Below are 20,951 nucleotides of genomic sequence, written 5' to 3'. Positions count from 1 at the left end.
GGTGTCCCACATAGCTCAACCGGAAGAACCTACAACTATAATATACAAATATGTGCTGCGGGCTTTGGGGAGAATAAGAAAATAAATAAATAAATAGAGTCTCCAGCTCTTTACCAAAAAAAATTGGATAAAAATTTTAATGTAGACCATTTTTATACAAAAGATGCTTATAAAGCACTGGAAGGAAATGTAACAATACTGTATAATACTGATCATATTGGGAGTTGGATTTTTTTTTCTTTTTGAGGAAGATTAGCCCTGAGCTAATATCTGCTGCCAATCCTCCTCTTTTTGCTGAGGAAGATTGTCACTGAGCTAACATCCGTGCCCATCTTCCTCTATTTTATATGTGGGACGCCTGCCACAGCATGGCTTGATAAGCAGTGAGCAGGTCCGCACCCAGGATCTGAACTGGTGAACCCCGGGCCACCAAAGCAGAGCACATGAACTTAACCACTATGCCACCGGGCCAGTCCCAGGGAGTTGGATTTGTTTCCCAAATTTTCTATAATTTATCATCTTACTTTAAAGGATAAATTTATTTTTTAATAGTCTAAATGGCAGAATAAGAGAGACGGCAGCTTCCTGGCATGGGGAGCTTAGAGACTCAGATTTTAATATCCCAGGGCAGGCTATGTAAAAAAAATCCAGAAATACTGTGTTTGAAATGATATCAAAACATCAGAGTAGCTGTGAATAGCTGGGACACCCAGGGGACAGCAGGTAGGGGGTGTGTACACTGCTAGATGTTACACTTCTAAAGCCACGGACCAGAGGATGCTGAGACCCGGTGACGTCTTCCAACAAGCTATTCCTAGTAAAAGGAAAGCAAGAACATTTATGAGATGGAAATACCTCCCTGTAAAGAATCGAAGTCACAGCAGTGGTAACTGTGAACACAATCTGCAAACATATGTTCCTCACGTTATGTAGTGGGCGCCGCAAGCGCCGCAGAACTGAATGGGTCTCAGGCAGTTTTATGAACCAGGTCTCTAGACCAACTCTGTTAGTTAGGATGTAGGTTGAGTTGCTGTAGCAGTGACCCTGAATAAGAGTGGCTTAAAAAGGGGAGAGGTTTCTCTCTCACCTCGCTGTGCAGTCATAAGCAGTCCAGGATGGGTATGGTGGCTCAATGTGTCAGAAGCCTAGACTCCTTGTATCTTGTTGCTCCAGCATCTTTAACATGTTGCCCTGATCCACATAGTTCAAGATGGTTTGCTGCCATATCCGTATTCCAGCCAACAAGGAGGAAGAAAGAGGGGAAGGCAAGGGTATTGCATTTTCCCTTAAGGCACACTGCTTCCACTGACCTTCTTTTGCCCAGAACTTACTCATGGCCTCATTTAGCTGCAAGGAAAGCCGGAAAACGTAGTTGATATACTGAGCAACCAAGTGCCCAGCTAAACGTCAGGGGGTCTATAATGATAGAAGACGGAGAACATAGACTGGGGACAACCCTAGTCAGTCACTGCCACACTCTGACAAGCTCTATCTAGCCTGGTGTGCATGTCTCTGGCCTACAGCGTAGTTTCTGGCTAACAGATAAATTAATCTTCTAAAGGAAAAACCTGGAAAATGATTCTTTTATGTATAATCAGCAAGTAGGAGAGAGAGGGGCACTATTTTGGAAAATGGAGGAGTCTTGTGAAAATACATTTAGAGGTAAGACATAACTTACAAGAGCGTAAGAGTCTCTTGGAGTCGTTCTTCCATAACAGTTTGACTAGAATTAGCATCTAGATAAGTCTGCTTTGCTCCTCCCCTCCCATCTGGTTCCTAGTTCTCGTATAAAACAAAATATGTCATTAGGAGAAGTGAGCAATATCTGTTGTGCCTGGATTTGCTGTGTTCTAGCACTGGGGTGTAGTGGAAGATCGCGGACTCTGGGTCAGATTCTTCTCTGCAGAAGTAACTTCCCTCTGTGTCGGGTTTGGTGATTCATTAAAAGGGTTCACAGAACTCAGAAAAGCTGTTATATTCCTGCTTATTGTCTATTATGGTGAAAGGATACAGATTAAAATCAGCAAAGGAAAAAGGCACATAGGGCAGAGTCCACGAGAGGCAAGACACAAGCAAGCTTCCCTTTGTCCTCTCCCGGTGGGGTAGGACAGACAGTATTTAACTGTCCCAGCAACAATATGTGACAACATGTATAAAGTATTCCCAACCAGGGAAATTCACCTAAGCCTTGACATCCAGGGATTTTACCAGGGGTCAGTCACGTAGACATGGAGTGCCCCAGTGATTGACCTTAGCTACCCAGTCTCCGGTCCCCCAACTCCCCAAAGGTCAAACCCATACAGTGTGGCCCAGGCCCCTACATGAACAAAAGCACCATAAGTCATGTTATTAGCATAAAATATCTGTTGAGGCCCAAGGCCACAGGTATACAAAGGCATCGTTCTCAGGCAGGCTATTCCGAGGGCTTAGAGGTTGTCTCCCGGGGGCAGTCAAGGGAGGCGGAGGGTTTGAATACCGTCCCGCTGAGTTAGCGCTACTGCACAGCCTCCATCTCCTGACTCATAGAGTGAGGAGACCGTCTCCACGAGTTTGCTGTAAAATCAAATGAGACGTCTCGTGAACAGCCTGGAGCACATGTCAGTCCCTTCACGTAGTTGGGCTTCCTCCAGTTTGAGCGTCAGAGCCCCAGGTGAGATCAGACAGTTGACGTGGGCAGACTGCCCAGCATCATGGGTCTCCATGACTGTGCCCTCGGGTGCCGACAGTGACAAAGAGTAGATTCCTCTTTCCTTAAATGCTTTTTGTTTCAGTTTAAAAGGCATTATCCAAACTTCTAGGCATTCAGGGGTCGGGGGTATAGAGACAATTAGAATAGTTTTTTGTTTTAGAGTAGTTTCTCTGTTTTTAAGATAGGCTATAATTGACCACAAAGAATGAGAATCTAATATATTTAGACAAAAAATTTGTTCTTATGTAACAAGAAATCTAGGGACGGTGATTGTTGAGGCTGATTCAGCTGCTTGGCAGTGTCGTTAAGGACCAGGGTCTTTCCTTCCTCCGCTCTGCCATGCTTGCTGGGTGGTGTTTGCGTCTTTAGGTTTTTCACCTCCTGGTTACAAGCCAGTGGCTGCAGCTGCAGGTAGCACAACCTCAGCAGGAGGGTGGCCAGGGCAGACAGAGATGGGTTCTCAGGTTCTCACCTCTCCCAGAAGTGCCTAGCAGGAGTGACTTGTCTCACATGTCCATCCCTCCCCCCAACACACACAACTGGGGCCCACCACCTTCCTTGAGATGGAGGGATCTCTGTGGACACCTAAATGAAATCTGGGTTCCGTTAGGAAAGAAGAAAGGCCATACCTGCATCTTACAGCCTGCCACAAGTAGTCTCTATCGTGAAACAGAAGTGGTGAGGAGGTCCCTCCCAAATGTGCCTGGTGCTTTCTCTCAAACTCTAGCCTGCAGCAGAACCCCGCGGAGGACTTGGTAAAACCCAGGTCCCCCCCCCCCCCCCGAGAGGTTCTGACCTGTAGTTCTGGGATGGGGCCTGCGTCTTTGCCTTTCTAACGAGTTCCCAGGTGATGCTGATGTTGCTGGTCAGAACACAGTTCGAGAACCACTGCTGTTGGCTTAGAGAAAACCTAGTTTAGGAACGTTAGCCAGAGCAACGGTTCTCAGTAGAGGGCAGTTTGCCTCCCAGGCAAGGGGGCATTTGGCAACGTCTGGAGACATTTTGGGTTGTCACACTGTAGAAGGTGCCACTGGTATCTAGTGGGAAGAGGCCAAGGATGCTGCTAAGCATTCAACAAAACACAGCACAGGCTTCCACAACAAAAAAGTATCTGGCCCAAAAGTAGTGCAGACGTTGAGAAACCCTAGCTTAGAGTGATTTTGTGTCATCAGACCTAATAAGTTCTAAGTGAAACTTCTTAATTTTTAATTTGAAGAAGCACTTCTGAGTAATGATATTCTTATTGGGAAAGCACAGTCGCCTTCCGAGAGGTTTGCCTGGTGGTGGAGTGGAGGCTCTAATCTGTTTTCTTGTTTACTCAAATTAGCTGTTATAGGAGCTTGAAATGGTGACTTAGATTTTTGTTTGTCCTGTTTTTTGAGATATAATTCACATACCATACAATTCACTCACTGAAAGTATACAATTCAATGGCTTTTAGTTGTACACCCATTACCACAATCAATTTTAGAACATTTCATTACCCCAAAAAGAAACCCTTGGGGCCACCCCCATGGCGTAGTGGTTAAGTTTGGCACACTCTGCTTTGGCGGCCCGGGTTTGTGGGTTCAGTTGCTGGGCATGGACCTATACCACTCATCAGCCATGCTATGGGAGTGACCCACATATAAAGTGGAAGAAGATTGGCACTGTTGTTAGCGCAGGCTAATCTTCCTCAAGCAAAACAAGAGGAGGATTGGCAACAAATGTTAACTCAGGGCTAATCTTCCTCAGAAAAAAAAAGAAGAAAAAGAAAGAGAAGAAAAGAAACCCTTCAGCTATCACTCTTCTGTCCCCAATTTTTCTCCCCATCCCCAGTGCTAGGCAACCACTAATCTACTTTCTTTTTCTCTACATTTGCCTATTTTGGGCATTTCATATAAATGTAATCATATAATGTGTGGTCATTTGTGACTGGCTTCTTTAACTTAGCATAATGCTTTCAAAGTTCATTCCTGTTGTAGCATGGATCATTCATTCCTTTTTATGGCTGAATAATGTTCCATTGTGCAGATATTCCATATTTTGTTTATCCATTCATCATTTGCGGGAAATTTGGGTTGTTTCTGCCTTTTGGCTATTGTGAATAGTACTACAGTGAACATTCATGTACAGGTTTTTGTGTGGACATATGTTTCATTTCTCTTGGGTATATACGTAGGAGTGGAATTGCTGGGTCATATGGCTCTATGTTTAACCATCTGAGGAACTGCCAGGCTTTTTCCAAGAGGCGGCACCATTTGACATTCTTACAAGCACTGTATGAGAGTTCCAATTTCTCCACATCCTTGCCAGTACTTGTTATTATCTTTCTTTTTGATTTTAGTCATCCTAGTGGGTGCAAAGTGACAGTTCACTGTAGTTTTGATTTGTGTTTCCTTAATGGCTAATGATCTTGAACATCTTTTCATGTCCTTATTGGAGGTGAGTCAGAGTTATGTCAGAATCAGAGTAAGAGTCTTGAGCAGAGATCTATGTAGAATTGGCATTTGGAAGTCCAGACCCAAGGCAAGGACTGAGAGCAGACCAGGTTATCTGGAAAATAGACAAGACTGAAGTGGGTTATATCACTGTCCAAGTATATAGCCAAGAACTAGAAAATTTTATATTAGTGACTGAATCAGTGGAGCAGGATTCAGAGGATAGATGTCAGGGATCATAAGTCAAGCAATTTCCTGAGTTGAGGATGACTAAAGCTGGTGTTATTTAGGAGGTTATCCTTGGCCGATTCCCCACCTTGTAGGCAGGAAGTCCTGCAGATGTGAGGCAGGACAAGCGCCCACATCTGGTGCCAGGCCCTGACAAAGCAAGAAGAAGAAACCCAAGAAAGGTTCCTATTGAGGAGGTAAAATAAATTTTCACTGTGTTGAGGTGTGCCCATATTTAAATTTATTTTCTAGAAACTATAATGAGAAACATCAGCACTACAAAGCCAAGCTTCGGAGAGTCAAGGATCGTTTAGTGCATGAAGTAGGACTACGAGATGAGAGAATCAAACAACTTGAAAATGAAATTGGAACACTGCAGCAACAAGTGAAAATGGTGAGAAACAAAAAGGCAAAGAGCTCACTGACGGTGCCAGTGGTCGATCATTTAGAGAAAGCCCACTCATTTTTAAAATTTATTTTATGGCCTCTTCATAGCCCATACTTTCATTTCTCCGCACCTCCTTTCAATGTGAGTAATTGTTTAAGCCCTGCCAAAAAATACGTAAGACTCATGGTGGTAGTAAACCAAGTTGAACACTGAAAATATCTGCACTGCCAGCTTATGATTAGTGTTTTGCCTTCAAATGAAAACATCTTCTCTTAAACACCCTTCAGCAGAGACTTCCAAACCACCCTCAGTAACTCATTCCTACTCTGTGCGGCCCTCATTTTGCCTCAAACTTCTGTCAGTTTTAAATGGCAGTGAAAATAGGTGACCCCCATTCCTCTATCAATCCTTGATGAGTGCCTTCAAGCTCTTTTCTAAATATCCATAGTTTCTTTATGTTTGTCTCATTGCCCTTGTGACTGTGTGTGGCTAAGAAGGAAACGGTCAGATGAATCAAATCAAATGCAGAATGGTCTTGAGATTCTTAAACTATATAAACTCAAAATAGAGAGCCACTGACTTGGCCAGTACCGTTTTCCCTTCTTGAGGTCCCCAGCCCATTTCAGAATTTTGAAAACTCTGTCTTCACTCCTAAAATACTCATTTCTACACCCAACAAATTTTTATTGCACCACCACTGTGTGCCAAGGATACCAAAATAATTCACATAATTTCAGTTATCCCACAGGCTATTATGGGACTCCAGGTTAAGAATCCCTGGATTCCACACAATGAAACGTTTGAGGATTGGAACAGATGGGCCACCAATGTTGTATTCCTTGTTTAAAAAAAACCCTCTTGATACTCTAAACTGTAGTGAGAGAGGAAAATAAGTTAGATTTTGCAGTCTCCTTCTATCTTGTCTCTAATCCTCTAAACTTTGAAAGACTCAGATCCAGGTTAGACTCACAACTAGGAAAACAATATGGAAAGTATACAGAAGAAAGTAGCAACCCTGGTTCATGGACCCGCCAGAAATGTCGTCAGCCTACTTCTGCATTACCAATTCTTCCTCGTAGTGCCTGCCTTCCACTTCGAGGCTTACGTGGCAAAACTGCCTCCTACTTTCAGCGTCCATGTTTTCTTTCTTCCGGACTGTACCATGTTGAATAGCGTCCCCCCAAAATCCATGTCTACCCAGAACCTCAGAATGTGACCTAATTTGGAAATAAGGTCTTTACAGGTATAATTAGTTAAGATGAGGTCATATTGGATTAGAGTGAACCCTAAATCCAACATGACTAGTGTCCTTATAGGATGGAAGAAGACACACAGACAGACGTACACAGGGGAAGAAGGCTATGTAACGATGGAGGTAGAGATTGGAGTGATGAAGCTACAAGCCAAGGAACACCAAGGATTGCTGGCAGCCACAGCTAGGAGCGAGGCATAGAACAGACTGTCCCTCAGAGCTCCCAGAGGGAACGAACCCGGCTGACACCTCGACTTTAGACTTCTAGCCTCCACAACTGTGAGAAAACAAATTCCTGTTGTCTTAAGCCGCCGGTTTGTGGCAATCTGTTATGGCAGCCTTAGGAAACTAACACATCTACCCAAAGAACCACAGGTCTCCCTGAAATATACTGGAGATCGCAAAGAAGCAGAGGCTAAGAAGAGTCTTTGGACCATTTGCTCACTACCGTTGAAGGGTACTGTGGACTTTGGCCTTAGACAGACTTGGATGCAAAGTCTAGCCCTGCCACTTAATAGTTCTGTGACCTTGCACAAGTCCCTGTGTATCATTTTCCTCATCTGTAAAATGTGGGAAACAATCCCTAATTCACAAGGCTTTTGTGAGGATTAAAATATGAAATGCCTAAAGTGGTATCTGGCACATATAAATTTTCATAGATGTTATTTTCTTCTTTTTAATGTAAAATCTCTTAGAAACATGTTAATCGGTAGATGCATAATTCACAAGAGAAATTGTGAACAGAATGGGAAATACTTAGCCTAGAGAAAACTGACGTGAGATCTTTAATGCCACAGTGGTACACACCTGGAGGTCCTGATTTTACTATTTTAGGGCCGATGAACCAGAACCCTAAGTGTAAAAAAGCTGGGCTTACTTTCTAAATGCTAAGTCTCCAGACCATAATGCCACTTTTTTGGGTTCCATTCCTTCCACCTTCTCTTTATACGGTGAGCCGATCGAGTCCTCTGACTGCTGTGACCATCCAGACCAGATTCCCCTAAATATTTCACCCTATCATTAGAGCTGTGTCCTGAATTTTTGGTTCAAAAAAAAAATACAGTATTTCCGAAGAAAGGGGTGTCAGTAGCCTGCCCCATCCAATTTCCTTTCTAATCCAGTTATGGCTGCATAGAGCATGTTTGTGGGACGGCTGCTCCTACTCTCAATCCTTACCATAAATATATTCAAATGATGGCAGAGGAGACTATTATTAGACATCGAAGGGTCCTGGATAAAGAGCTTTAAAATCTGGAATGGTTTGTTTCAGAACATAACATAATCTCCTTCCTTATAATTCTTTAATGATAAGTAGGCAGTCTTTTTCCTTTCTTTCTTTTGAGATATAATTGACATATAATATATTAGTTTCAGATATAGAGCATGATGATTCAATATTTGTGTATATTGTGAAATGATCACCACAATAAGTCTAGTTAACATCCATCACCGTACATAATTACAACATTTTTTTTCTTGTGATGAGAACTTTTAAGACCTACTCTCTTAGCAACTTTCAAATAAGCAATATGGTATTGTTAACTAGAGTCAAGATGCTGGTACATCACATCCCCATGACTTACTTATTTTATAACTGGAATTTTGTGCCTTTTGATCCCCTTCACCTATTTTGCCCACCCCACTACCCCCTGCCTCTGGCAACCACCATTCTGTTCTCTGTATCTAGGAGTCTTTTGGGTTTTTTAGATTCCATATATAGGGACAGTTTTTTCTGAATGATGTACATTAGTACCTTATTTAAAAGAGAGAGAGAAAGTTGCCCCTCTTAACCCTGTAATTCACCTGTCTGCCGGAGGTCCTTATTCTTCTCCCACTCCCACTCATTTTCACCCTTGGCTGGTGAGGAACAAACACTGAAAGGTGAAGGCAGTTGCCTGTTACCATTGGCGGGTCATTGGTGAAGGGAGAAGGGCAATTCTACACTGTTGAGCTTCTAAACTCCTCACCAACAGTGCGATTTACTAATATCTATTGACTTAATATAACACTTAGTGTTTTTTCACAAAATACACTCCTTTATCATTTTAGCTATAACTTCACTAGCTATTGCTTTCAGGTAAAGTCGTTGGTAGAAAATGAAACATGGTGTCAACCTCAAAATCATTTCAGCATCATCACTGCAAAGATATTCACAGTACCTGGCTTAGATGCTTGACTTGCCAAGCCAACTGAGATCTTGACTCTGGTTGTTGAGTGAGTTGGCTAAATTCCCATCTTCCTCCCTTTGCCTTAAAAAGACTATAACTCCAAAGCAGACGGAAATGTGTTATATGGAAACTTTTTTCAATCTGGAGAATTCAGTTGTATTTGTTAGTGATTTGATATCTACGGAATTAGAATACAGATGAGAGCACTGGGACTTTATTGAAAGTTGAGTGCTCAGATATTTTTAAATGTTAACCCTAAAGAATGAGTAAATGTCCAAACATTTACGTGACATAAAATAACCAAAATAAATAGAAGAACAAGCTGGTGGACAATGTCAGCAAACAAGTGAAAACAGACTAGAGGACAGGAGAGAAAAAGTAAACAAGGGAAATTTGCTGTCAGAGCATAGAAACAGGCTGATGCTCCTAAATTTATAATGCTTTCTCCCACCATGGTAATTAGGGGGCTTTGTTATCCCTAGGAGAAGACATTCCAGGACCAGATCACTGCCCAAAATAATATCCTGCTCCTAGAAAATAGGAAACTTCTGGAGCAACTCACAGAGCAAGAAGAACTGATCCACAGCAACAAATGGATAATGTCTTCAGTCCAGAGCAGGTAGGTGCTGTCAGCTCCGAGTTGCCAGTGAACCCCACAAAGAGGATATTTCTCCCTCAACAAAGCAATCATCCCAGAGATTGTCCTTTGAGTTTGTGGCCTATCTCATAGCTCTTGTTCTGCCATCTGCTATTTTCAGCAGTTCATACAAGTGGCAGAAGTTGTGAAATTAAAGAGAAAAATATCATGGTCGACCATTCAGATAGGCTCTTTCAGGTGGCATTGCCTCCCTGAGGACCCATCTATGCTTGTTCTGGCTTGTCACTTTGTGTGTGTTGACACTCATCTTTGTCATTTGATACCTATAGAATCAAGGTAGATCAAGAGAGGTCTCATCAGGCCATATGAGTGACTTAAATTCATTAAACTTACAAGATACCAGTATATTAATTTCTCATGAGAAATATGCCCAGCAGATAAAAATTCACATATCAGCCAGCCCAAGCATTCTCTCCTCTATAAGAACCTTTAATTACAGTCACAGTTTTCTTGGAGTATAGAATTAGAGCAAAGAGAGTGGGTTGATCTTAACAGATAGTATCACTAACAATAACTATAATGATTAACATTTTTTTGAGCACTTACTATACGCTAGTCACTGTTCTAAGCTCTCCCTCTATATTGATTTAATCCTCACACCAATCCCAGGAGGGAGGCACTATATAGCCTTATTTCATGATGAGAAGCTGAGGTCCAGAGAATTTAGTTAACTCAGTCAGCCTAGTCGGTGGCAGAGCAGCATGTGGACGTCAGCAGCCTGGCCTTGGACACTACAGCACCGCAGTCTGGGGAGACATCTGCCAGGCAGACAGGAACTCTCCTTTCCGCTGCTTTGCGACAGTCTCTGATTATCTTTTATTGTCTGTGTCTCCTCTTTTGTATAGTCTATATAATCCATTAACCTTCTCAAACTATGTCATTGCTTCTGGCATCCCAACACAACTGACTCGTTACCCTTGTCTTAACATTAATAATGTTCCTGTCTTGCCCTCCTTGAAGACCCACTCTCGTCACCCAGAGTGGACGTGGATGTTTTCCTTAGAATAAGTTTTTCCTACGGGATGTTTCCTCATTTTACAGATGAGGGAACTGAGGCTCAGATTCAGTAATTTGCCAAGGGTCATACAGCTAGTAATTGGCAGAACCAGAACTCAAACACAAATCTCTGATGAAAACTATCATATTGTCATTATGTGTTCCAAATAAACTGTGGCCCTGGAGAGAAAGCCTGGTATAGTGGTTAAGGGCTAGGCTTAGAAGTCAGAAAGATCTGCGTTGGCATCCCAGCTCTATGACTTTCTGGTTTTATGTTCTTCAACAAGTTACTCTCCGCTCTCTGAGCCTCAGTTTCCCCATCTGTAAAACAGGCTTCATAGCAGTATTTCATGGGGTTGTCATGAGGATTAAATGAACTAATGCATGAAAAGTTTTAAGTGCTTACTGTGTGGAAAGGTTACATGGTAACCTATCCACGGTGGTGCTTGGTCCGTGGTAAGTGGACCTTGGTAAGGCTACCATGGTAAGACTAAGCCCAAGTCCATGGTAGTACTTGGTGGATGGTCGCTGCTGCTACTACTACTACTACTACTACTACTACTACTACTACTACTACTACAGAAGTACGGGATGCCTGTGTGAGATCAGAACCGGAAGCAGGCCGTGTAGCTACAATATCTGAAGGGATGCAGTCTCTTGTTTCAGCCCTACCCCTAAATGGGCTCATTTCCTTCCTTAAGTTTCTCAGGGGCTGGAAGTGTTCCTTTCATATTCTTGCATATAGTATGTCTCTGTTCTCGGGATGTATTTAATGACTATGTACAGGCAAGAAACTTATTAATTTTTACGTGGTCTTGGAATATGATGGGAATTAGTCTGCCAAAGTTGGTTCTAAAATCTGGGCTAAGACCCAGAACTAGTGGGAAGTGGGACATAGTTTTGTGTTTTAGTAATGATACAGAAATTTTTGGTGATGACTCCAATTTATCCCATTCTTAGAGTACTTGTGCTGGATAAAGAAAATAAGCAATTACAGGAAAACAGTCTCCGGCTCACACAGCAAGTTGGCCTCTTAGAGCGCATTATAAGGAGCGTCCAGATTCGCAGAGGAGAGGTAACATGGGCTTCTCATCAGGTCCTTACTATGAAGTTTGGGTTGCTAAGGATGCTGTGTTCTCTTTTCCCTTCATCTTCTTCATACTGTAGCCTGCACTTGGCCTCATGTTGGACTGTGGCAAAGAGGCTCACTGGCTGCACCCCAGGGCAGCAGACCCTGAGACTGCTCTTGGCCAGCTTTGTTCTTCATTGGGTCAGCTTTTATTGAACACTCTCATCCCATGTGATCCCAAAGCAATTTGTGCATGCTTCATAGCTTCTTCCTTAACACACTGCATTGTCATTGCCTTTCTGCTTCATCTCTCATCAACTCAGCAGCAATCCTGGGGGGCAAGGATTGTATCTCATATGTCATTGTATCTATGGACAGGTGCTCCATAAATATTTGAGAATGAGTGAATGTTAAGTGTTTTCACACATATGTCTCATTCTCAACAACTCTGTTTGCCATGTATTATTTTAGCCCCCTCTGAGAGATGAGCACATCTGAGGCTAAGAGAGGTAAAGTGAAGCTAGTCCAATCTGGCAATGAGTCAAGCCTAAGGAGAACATCTGAGTCAGAGAAAAGCAATTATGCTACAAAAATGCAAGCAGACAAGTAGCCAAGACCAGAGAGATGCAACAAACAGGATAGGTTCAGACAAGGTCCAGAGTCTGGCTGGTGAAGAAGTCAGCAAGAGGGACTTCAGTGAGCGGAGTTGCAGTCTGAATCCAGGATAGAGGCTGCTTGCTTTCTTCCCTGGCTTGTATCACCTGCTAGATGTTTCTTCTCAGGATACTTCACAGTAGATCCTGCCTGTTGGGTACTATTACTATGAGCGCAAGACCTGCATCTTGTTTGCTCTCAGAAAGGCGATTATTTCCAAGCCATATGAGTTGTTTTTCAAATTTTGTCAAAAGTAGAATCACTAGATTATATGGCCTAATTTCTAATAGTTTATGTCTTTGCTTGAGCTATAACTGCTCTCAATTGTCTAGTTACTTACTGTTTTACTTTAGTCATTCCTTCAACAAACATTTATCAATTCTAGGAGCTACACTAGGTCCTAGGAATATGAAGATAGACCCTGTTTTCAGAGGCCTTTAGTCTAGTAGAGAAGGACAGACACATACATGAATAACTCCTATAGAAGTCTTAACAGAGTATATGCTACGACCAACAGCTTTGAGATCCACAACATTGTCCTCAAATCAACATAGGAAATGTCACATGGGTCAGGACTGTGGTACATCAAGTTCAATGTTCCATGTGTGACAAAGGTACCAACTTGTAATATCTTGATACCTATTGGAAACAACTCCAAAATTGTTTTTAAACTTAGAATCTTAAGGATCCTTCAATTCAACCCTCTCATTTTATACAGGAGGGAGATAAAACCCCCGGGGGGTGGTTAAATGATATGTTTGAGGTCACACAGCTACTGCTTGCATTGCCTAGATCTCTTGGTTCTCAGTAACTGAGTATCACATACTGTAAATAGATCAGTATATAGATCTCTGAGATCAGACATATCCTAGATCGCTTCCTTCCTTGTAGCAACTCAGGGGCTAAAATGGTGACAGCTTGACATTTGTTGAGTGCTTACTATGTGCCTGGTACAGTGCTAAGCATTTTATGTATATTATCTTATTTAATCCACCAAATAATCTTACGTAATGTCTGTCATTCCATTTTCACAGCTGAAGAAACTGAGATCTAGAGAGGTGATGTGACGTCATTGCCCAAGTCACATAGCTAATAAGTAGAAGAGCAAGGAGTGAAGCCAACTCTCTCTGGTCCCTTGTTTTTAGCCACTATGTCATAATACCCTAAGTCTGCTGTTTCCCTTTTGGGGCATTGGAGTAACCAGGGACATGGCCTTGTAATAGGCATATTGCTTCCTGTATTGTAATTCCATCTGTCTTCCCTCTTGGATTATAAACTCCGTGAGAGCAGGAACAATGTCCATCTTGTTACCCACTGTGTCCCAAGCACTTAACATCTGGGGTACGGCAACAACTTCTTAGCTCATTTCCTCTCGGTGTTTCCTCCTCTTCTGTTCTGTCCTGCCCATGCATCTAAACTAATCTCCATGAAGCACTGCTTGATTTCACAGTACTTCATCTCAAAGAGTCACAGACACTTCCTTTGTCTATAAGATCAAGTCATTCATTCAACAAATATTTATTGAGCATATACAGTGTGCCGGGCCTCATATTGTTCTCCATATGGTTTGGATATGATGAGGAACAAGATATAGTGTCTGCCCTCACAGAACTCAAGCCTAGTGAGAATGACAGTCATATAACTGGCAACTCCCATGCATTGTGATAAGTTCTTGAATAGCAGTGGGCCCAGAATGCTATGGAAGCAAGAGGAGTGGTGGTTAGGGAAGGCTTCAGGAGTTGTTGATATCTAGGCCAGAAGCACTGAAGCCACGCAGGAGCTTTCCTTATTCCAAATATCTTTCTGACATCAAACAAGCCTGATCAAATGAAACTAATATACTCACTGTTTCCCCAAAAGCTCTGAAGTTTCCCCCCTCTATATCATGTATTTCTCTTACTTAGAAAGACACATCCCATCTTCCCTCCTCTATCTTCCTGGCTTCCTGTTGTTCTTTTTTTTTTTTTTTTGAGTTATTGATAGGTTACAATCTTGTGAAATTTCAATTGTACATTAATGTTTGTCAGTCTTGTTGTAGGTGTACCACTTCACCCTTTGTGCCCACCCCCCACCCCAACTTTCCCCTGGTATCCACTAAACTGTTCTTAGTCCATAATTTTAAATTCCTCATATGAGTGGAGTCATGCACAGATTATCTTTCTCTCGCTGGCTTATTTCACTTAACATAATTCTCTCAAGGTCCATCCATGTTATTGCAAATGGAATGATTTTGTTCTGTTTTGCAGCTGAGTAGTATTCCATTGTATATATGTACCACATCTTCTTTATCCATTCGTCTGTTGCTGGACACTTAGGTTGCTTCCACGTCTTGGCTATTGTAAACAGTGCAGCAATAAACATTGGGGTGCATAGGACTTTTGGGATTGCTGACTTCAAGCTCTTTGGATAAATACCCAGTAGTGGGATGGCTGGATCGTATGGTAGTTCTATTTTTAATTTTTTGAGGAATCTCCATACTGTTTTCCATAGTGGCTGCACCAGTTTGCATTCCCACCAGCAGTGTATGAGGGTTCCTTTTTCTCCACAACCTCTCCAACATTTGTTGCTATTAGTTTTAGATATTTTTGTCATTCTAACGGGTGTAAGGTGATATCTTAGTGTAGTTTTGATTTGCATTTCCCTGATGATCAGCGATGATGAGCATCTTTTCATGTGCCTATTGGCCATCAGTATATCTTCTTTGGAGAAATGTCTGTTCATGTCTCCAGCCCATTTTTTGATTGGGTTGTTTGATGTTTTGTTGTTGAGTTGCGAGAGTTCTTTATATATTATGGATATTAAGCCTTTGTCAGATATATGACTTGCAAATATTTTTTCCCAGTTAGTGGGTTGTTTTTTTGTTTCAATGCTGTTTTCATTTGCCTTGAAGAAGCTCTTTAATCTGATGAAGTCCCATTTGTTTATTCTTTCTATTGTTTCCCTTCTCTGAGAAGGCATGGTGTCCGAAAAGATCCTTTTAATACTGATGTCAAAGAGTGTACTGCCTACGTTTTCTTCCAGAAGCCTCATGGTTTCAGATCTCACCTTTAGGTCTTTGATCCATTTTGAGTTTATTTTGGTGAATGGTGAAAAAGAATGGTCAATTTTCATTCCTTTACATGTGGCTTTCCAGTTTCCCCAGCACCATTTGTTGAAAAGACTTTCTTTTCTCCATTGTATGCCCTCAGCTCCTTTGTCAAAGATAAGCTGTCCCTAGATGTGTGGTTTTATTTCTGGGCTTTCAATTCTGTTCCATTGATCTGTGCACCTGTTTTTGTACCAGTACCATGCTGTTTTGATTACTGTAGCTTTGTAGTATGTTTTGAAGTCAGGGATTGTGATGCCTCCCGTTTTGTTCTTTTTTTCTCAGGATTGCTTTAGAAATTCGGGGTCTTTTGTTGCCCCATATGAATTTTAGGATTCTTTGTTCTAATTCTGTAAAGAATGTCATTGGGATTCTGATTGGGATGGCGTTGAATCTGTAGATTGCTTTAGGTAGCATGGACATTTTAACTATGTTTATTCTTCCAATGCATGTACATGGAATGTCTTTCCATCTCCTTATGTCGTCATCCAATTCTCTCAGAAAGGCCTTGTAATTTTCATTATATAGGTCCTTCACTTCCTTAGTTAAATTTACCCCAAGGTATTTTATTCTTTTTGTTGCGATTGTGAATGGTATTGTATTCTTGAGTTCTTTTTCTGTTGGTTCATTACTTCCTGTTGTTCTTATAGCCTATAACCAGAGGTGTCTTTAGAAGATACAGTGTGAGCGGGGCTGGCCCCATGGCCGAGCGGTTAAGTTCGCGCACTCTACTTCAGCGGCTGAGGTTTTCACCCGTTCGGATCCTGGGCGTGGACATGGCACAGCTCATCAGGCCATGCTCAGGTGGCGTCCCACATGCCACAACCTGAAGGACCCACAACTAAAAAAAAAATACACAACTATGTACCAGGGGGGCTTTGGGGAGAAAAAGGAAAAATAAAATCTTTAAAAAAAAAAAGAGGAAGAAGATACAGTGTGAGCATATGACTTAAAACCATGCAATGACTTCCCACAGTCTAAAGGATAAAACCCAAATTTTCTGCCATGGTCTTCATATTCTCCATGACCTGGCCTCAGTCAATCTTACCCATCTCATCTCTCTTTGGCTCCCTTCTCCACTCTGTGCTCCACCCTGTCCAGGTCCCTCAATCCTACGTGCCATCAGCTCCCTCTGTTGCCTTCTCCCATGACTTCCCTCCCCCAGATTTTCTCTTGGCTGGTTCCTACTATCCCATAGGATTCAACCTAAATGCCTCCTCTTTCATAAAGCTTGTCCTGAACCCTTCGCTCTCAAAATCTGGCTTTGTGTCCTTGATAGGTTTTCTCATTTCACCTTATGTGTCAAATCCCAGCTCAGCATTTTACTGATTGTGTGAAGAAGGGAGACCTGATTTACCTCCCAGTTCCCTCATCTGGGAAAATGAAGTAATGACACTCAAAGGTGGCTGTTCCACACAAAAATCTGTACATGAATGTTCATAGCAGCATTATTCATAATAGCCAAGAGGTATAAACAACCCAAATGTCTATCAAATGATGAGTGGATAAATAAAATGTGGTATATCCATACAATGGAATATTATTCAGCCATAAAAAGGAATGAACTATTGATCCGTTCTATAACATAGATGAACTTTGAAAATTTTATGTGAAGCAAAAAAGAAGCCAGTCACAAAAGACCACATATTGTATGAGTCACTATATATAAAATGTCCAAATAGGCAAATCCATAGACATACAAAGTAGATTAGTAGTTACCAAGGGCTGAGGGCTTGAGGAATAGTGGGTTGTAGTTAAAAGGTATTGGGTTTATTTTGAGGGCGATGAAAGTGCTCTAAAATTGATTGTGATAATGATTGTTCAACTCTGTGGATATACTAAAAACCATTGAATTATGCACTTTAAATGAGTGAACTGTATGGTATGTGTATTATATCTCCATAAAGCTATTACAAGAATAAATAAATATGTGTGTGAGTATATATATATATATTTTTTTTTACAAAGATGGTCATTGAGGATAAAGTAGAATAATGCACATAAGTTACCTAGTATATTGCTTGGCAAGTAGTTGGCATTCAGTAAATGACAGCTCCTTTCTCTCAGTGCATATATATCACTTGTTCTTATATGGAACATTTCTTGAGTTCCTCCTATAGGTTAGGTATGATTATGTTATTTAATTTTCACAACAACCTTGGAAGATTAGGCATTAATTGTTATGCTTACATTTTAGATGAAGGAGACAAGAGTCAGAGAGGTGAACGGGTTGCCAGAGTCTAACTGGTAGAGCCAGAATTCAAGCCTTGGTCTCCTAACTCCCAGTCCAGTAAAGTTCCCAACACGTTATAGCTCTCTCTCCTCCTTGTATAAGCTTCTCACTTCTTTCAGGACAACTAAGAATTTCTCACAGAAACTGGTTGGTCTATATCAAAGGTTAAACTGAGGTCCAAGTTCAGGGGAATCATAAACCCCTGTAATTGTACGTAAAATTTGGTCTGTGTTGATCTGTTTTTCTGAGAAAGACTATTTTGTTTTTAAAGTCATGAAACTCAAAACATATCCTTCCTCCCCCCCCCCCCGCCCCATTATTTAAGTGGACAGAAAATGTTTACCAGAGTATTAAGCAAAAACTTTCCTAAATAAATAGAATAGAATGATTATATCAACTAATATGAGGTAATTCATGTAGGAAAGTAGATATAAAAAGCAAGGTAGTAGTAAAAGCACTAATATAAAAAGTATGACATTTATAATGACAAAATATTCTATAGGTATTAAGGGGTTACATTTTGTTCCAGTTTTGTTGAGATATGATTGACATACAACATTGTATAAGTTTAAGGTGTACAATGTAATGATTTGATATATGTATATATTGCAAAACAGTTACCACAATAAGATTAGTTAACATCTGTCACCTCACATAGTTATAATTTTTCTCCCTTGTGATGAGAACTTCTAAGATCTACTCTCTTAGCAACTTTCAAATACACAATACAGTGTTGTTAACTATAATCATCGTGTTGTAGATTACATCCCCAGAACTTATTTATCTCATAACTGGAAGTTTGTACCTTTTGACCACCTTCACCTAATTCCCCCACCCCCCACATCACCCCCTGCCTCTGGCAATCACCAATCTCGTCTCTGTTTCTATGAGTTTGGTTTTTTCTAGATTCTACATATAAGTGAGATCATACAGTATTTGTCTTTCTCTGTCTGACTTACTTCACTTAGCATATGCCCTCAAGGTCCATCCATGTTGTCACAAATGGCAAGATTTCATTCTTTTTTATGGCTGAATAATATTCCACTGTGTATATATACCACAATTTCTTTATCCATTCATCCATTGATGGACACTTAGGTGGCTTCCATATCTTGGCTGTTGCAAATAATGCTGCAGTGAACATGAGGCGCAGCTATCTTCAGGACAGTGATTTCATTCTCTTTGGATAAACATCCAGAAGTGCAATTGCTGAATCATATGATAGTTCTATTTTTAATTTTTTGAGGAACCTCCATACTATTTTACATAGCAGCTGCACTAGTTCACATTCCACCAACAGTGCACAAGAGTTCCCTTTCCTCCACATCCTCGCCAGCATTTGTTATTTATTATCTTTTTCTTGATAGGCATTATAGCAGGCATGAGGTGAGGGGATTACATTTTTAACCAAAAATATATATAAAGCATAAGTTCTAGGATCATATTGCCAATAGTGTATCATTATAATTTTTAATATTCATCTTTCTTTTTAGGAAACAACAATTAGTGACATCCCTGAATTTGAAGCATTGAACAAAATCTTGCCCTTACCAAACTCCAGGTTAGTAAAGTCAAGAAATCATCTGCATGCCTGAGTCATGGCTGCCTAACTAGTCCCGAGTTGCTGGCTTGAGGAAGCATAGCATTTTGGGGTAATTTTCTCTATATTTAGTATTTAAATCCTCTCCTAATTCCTTCTCCCCTCACCACTGTTTCACCCCTGCATCTGACAGAATCCTGACTTAAGGTAGAAAATAATCCATAAAAATAAGTTTAAAGTAAATTTTATTTGGTTTTCCTTGTGTGTGACAGTTTTAAAAAACTGAAGTCCTTTTGATGCCTTATCCCTGTAACCTCAAAGTGCTAGCACAAGATCCTTTCTGCACGAAGTCCTCACATGTGGCCTTTCTTAGTTTTTCAGAAACAGGTTTGGTAGAGTCAGTTGGAAGTCTTCAGGAGACTGAAGAGCACGAGTCAGAAGAAGCCATGGCAAACCCCAAGGCTCTCGAGCCTCTTTCATGTTCACAGAATTCCAAAGCTGGACCCATAAACGTGGCTTCTCTGAAAGAGAGACGATGTATGCAAGAACAGGACCAAAAGTCAGAACTATAAAATCAGTGGTTTCTAAAACTAGACTGATCAAAGCTGCTAGCTGACAGCTTGGATGTGAAGGTGGAACGTGACATGGAGAAGAGTCATCACAGATCCCCACTGGGCATCAACCAGGAGTCTTCAAAACTGCTGATAAATTCATTAAACCAGTTCTAAAAGTGGATTTCTCAAGTTTGTTTGATATCCTCAAATGCCTTGTATTGATCAATGTCATAACAAGTTCAATGGCTTAATTAGGTTCCTGCTCAGCAGAACACATATATGGCTAATTCAGCATACTTTACCATTATTGTGAGTAGTTTCTTATTTATTTTTTAAAAGTAAAATAAAACAAATACTTTAAAAAGGAAAAACAACACTTCCTATAATCCCACATTCTTAACACAACTATTTTCATTTTAGAGTTATTTCCTTCCGGTTCTGATTCAAATGCATGAATTTTAAATGGTTATCATACTACATATTCATTTTCATAGTCTGATTTTTAATTTAATATACCATAAAACATTTTCTCATATTTTAATAGTCTTCATAACTATTGTTTCATAGCCACCTGATATTCTATCATGTTGATGTTGTATAAATTTTCTTGTTGACATTTAACTTGTTTCTACTTTTTCACTATTTAAGATTATGCTGTAGTGAAAGTCTTTGTGAATGTAGCTCTTTTCTTCTCTTGAATTATCCTAGAAAACAAATTCACAAGATTGGGTCAAAGGATATAGATGTTATATAGTTTTGGTATGTCATTTATTGAATTACTTTAAAAAAAAAAGTTGTGCATACTGTTTCCATAGTCAAGTTATTCAACCTCTTTAGGCCTCAATTTCTTGATCCAGAAAATGGGAACAATAATAGTTCCTATCCCTTGGGGTCATGAGGACCAAATGAAATGAAGCGTGTATTTAGCACTTAGTAACTGCTTAATAAATGCTAGATATCATCATTTATTTTCACTAGCAGTTTATGAGTATACAAGTTTTTCTAAAACTCATCAAT

At 40.7% G+C, this 20,951-nt stretch overlaps 1 protein-coding gene across 33 annotated transcripts in view; it reads left to right on the top strand.

Annotated features, from left to right (window-relative positions):
- CCDC30 (coiled-coil domain containing 30) overlaps positions 1-20,902 on the top strand; it is a 139,152-nt gene extending 118,250 nt beyond the window's left edge. For 29 of the 33 annotated variants that reach the window (XM_070260183.1, XM_070260182.1, XM_070260171.1 and 26 more), the window contains 5 exons: positions 5,590-5,731; positions 9,628-9,764; positions 11,760-11,874; positions 19,334-19,401; positions 19,754-20,902. In XM_070260183.1, the coding sequence (XP_070116284.1) occupies positions 5,590-5,731; positions 9,628-9,764; positions 11,760-11,874; positions 19,334-19,401; positions 19,754-19,952 (661 nt within the window). In that variant the 3' untranslated portion in view covers positions 19,953-20,902. The remainder of the gene's footprint in view (positions 1-5,589; positions 5,732-9,627; positions 9,765-11,759; positions 11,875-19,333; positions 19,402-19,753) is intronic. The other 4 variants (XM_070260189.1, XM_070260191.1, XM_070260193.1 and 1 more) reach the window with 1 other exon arrangement.
- The last annotated feature ends 49 nt before the right edge of the window (positions 20,903-20,951 follow it).

Source organism: Equus caballus, chromosome 2, assembly GCF_041296265.1.
Source record: "Equus caballus isolate H_3958 breed thoroughbred chromosome 2, TB-T2T, whole genome shotgun sequence".
In the NCBI taxonomy this organism is placed as follows: Eukaryota; Metazoa; Chordata; class Mammalia; order Perissodactyla; family Equidae; genus Equus; species Equus caballus.
Note: the sequence above shows the minus strand (reverse complement) of the source record. Positions and strands in the feature narration are given on the sequence as shown.